This window comes from Mesoplodon mirus (genome assembly GCF_964341445.2).
Source record: "Mesoplodon mirus genome assembly, chromosome: X".
In the NCBI taxonomy this organism is placed as follows: Eukaryota; Metazoa; Chordata; class Mammalia; order Artiodactyla; family Ziphiidae; genus Mesoplodon; species Mesoplodon mirus.
The window spans coordinates 118,245,984-118,248,296 of NC_138981.1; the positions used below are offsets into that span (position 1 = coordinate 118,245,984).

A 2,313-nucleotide genomic window follows, 5' to 3' on the forward strand; every position below is an offset into this window, starting at 1 on the left:
GTGACCTTTAATGGGTATGAGGTTTCCTTCTGAGGTGATGAAATATTCTGGAATTAGTGGTGGTGTTTGTACAACTTTGTGAATATAATAAAAACCACTAAATTGTACACTTATTTTTTTTTTACTTTAACATTCACTTAATCAAACTAAAGGAAACACATATATTAAGAGAGTTTCACTAAGAGTAGTAGAGTAGGTAGGCTCACAGTTTCTCTTTAAAGTCAATAGCTCTTTGTCTTCACAGAAATGATGGGCAGGGCGGGGGTGGTGTCGATGGATCCTAAACCAGGAGGACAGGTTGCCATGTTCACAGCCCAAATGAATTCTCGAGGAGTCTGGGGGGCTTCAGAATGTGTCCTCTTCATATGCTCATGTAAACAATCTCAAGTATTATGAGCTACAGTTCAACAAAGCCTCTGACAGAATTGGTTACCAGAGATGGGCAAGCCTGGTTGGTCCCACAGAAGGAGCTGGCATCTGGACCAAGCTGGTCGTCCCTGACCCCAGGAAAGAGCTACTCAGTTCTCTGAGCTGCTTTACAGGGGCAAACGCCCTGGGAAGCGCTCCCCTCGCTGGAGGTACAGGAAGTTACAGGCCACATATATGGGGAAAACCACGTCTTGGTTTTCCAGGTTCATTACCTCTAGCTCTTGATTCTGTCTCAGGGAAAGCATCTGGTATTCTGTGTCCTTCCTGAAAACGGCTCTCCCATCCCTGTCCAAGGAGAACAGGCGCAGGCGGAACGCGACCTTTCTCCTCCCGAGTAGACTGACCCCGAGGCTGCGGGACTTTTTCCGTGCGCTGCACCGGCAAATGATGCGCTGGTTGGCGTAGCGCAGCACCAGGTCCCAGAAGAATTTGAAGCCTTCCCACCGCCAGCTGCACAGCTCGTCCCTGTGGAGCTGGCTCCCGCACCGCATGCTTCTCCCCTGGGGGTCGGACACGTAGACGCCCATGGGCCGGACAATTCTGGTCTGCTCAGCCCGGAGGGGGCCAAGGCAATGCTCACTGTACAAGCGACACAACCAAGAGGGAGGGATCAGCGCATCCTGCTGGATGACGTGTGCTGACATCGGGTCGCACATTATGTAGGCAAGCCGCAGCTGCTGGAACACTGGCACGAAGGCTCTGCCCTGCTCGGTCTCCAGGAAAGGGGTGCCCTCCGAATCCCTCCTGGACCTGGCAAACCATGAGTTGGTGTCAGGCAATAGGGCACTGCGCGGGCCCCTCCATGTCGGCTGCAGCTGCAAGAACATCCACATTTTCAGCATGATGTACACGTTCATCTCCACCCCCATCACAAAGAGCCGTGAAGAGGCAACGACCTCTTTCATCAGATCCAGGCTGACTTCTCGCAATAGCCCCTCACTACACAGGGTCATCATGTTGTCCAGCAGCCACTGAACACACGTGGTCCTGATGGTCTGGAGTCCGTAGCTTTCAGCAGAGTAGTAGTAGCTGCACACGGTCTGGGCACTGACAGTCTCCTTCATGACCTCCCCGCACCGCTGAATCAGCTCGTCCAGCTGCAGCATGCTGGCTGTGGCCAGGATGGCGACGACTCGACCGGGTGGGATGAGAATGGAGCCTCGGTACAGGGAACCTAAAGCCTCGTGCAGTGCCTCGCGATCAATGTTCTCGTCAGGCATCTGCATCTCTATAGTATCCATGTTTGTCTCCCGCCAAGCGCCACTGAACATACTAGCAAAGAACCCTGACTGGCACAAGTAGACCCTATGCAAGTTCCACTCCTCCCCCAGTGCGCAGATCCGCACGTCGCTCCCTTCTCCTCTCAGGAAGAGTGCCTCATAAATGGACCCTGAATGATCTTTAGCACGTTTCCGGCGGGGCTCTTTTGTGAGCGGCTCCCCTGGGCCTGTCTTGCGCTTGCGGCTCCTCTTACGGGCGGCGGGTCTGGCCTCTTCACTCTCGTTCCCTTCCTCTCTCTCTGCCACTACTGCCTCCTCAGCCTCATCATTCCCCGCACTGGCACCTGGCTCCTCTGGGGCACGCCCCCACCAGTGCCATGGCATCCGACTGCTTCGTGCTCCCATGGCCTACACCTCAGTGGTGCAGTGGACAAGCTTCCTCTCCAGGCGCCGTTGCCGCGGGCACGAGCTCAGCCCAGAGTGATGCTGGGTACTATGACGTTTGCTCTGACGGTCTCTCGAGAGGACGCCACGCTAAGCCACACCCACTTGTCCCCACCCCGCCGGGAAAGGGCACTCCGTACCAGGGATTCCACTCTGTTTATCTTTCCCTCCTGGGATGATTGCTCTCAGGCTCCCTTCATAGGATGATGGTGGAACAGAG

General features: G+C 54.9%; 1 protein-coding gene across 1 annotated transcript; it reads right to left on the reverse strand.

Annotated features, from left to right (window-relative positions):
* Positions 1 to 536: 536 nt before the first annotated feature.
* On the reverse strand, positions 537 to 2,054 carry LOC309796301 (germ cell-less protein-like 1; the record flags this gene model as incomplete). Its single annotated transcript, XM_082609338.1, has 1 exon — positions 537 to 2,054. One exon carries the CDS (start codon positions 2,052 to 2,054, stop codon positions 537 to 539), a length of 1,518 nt encoding a protein of 505 aa, XP_082465464.1.
* Between the last annotated feature and the right edge of the window lie 259 nt (positions 2,055 to 2,313).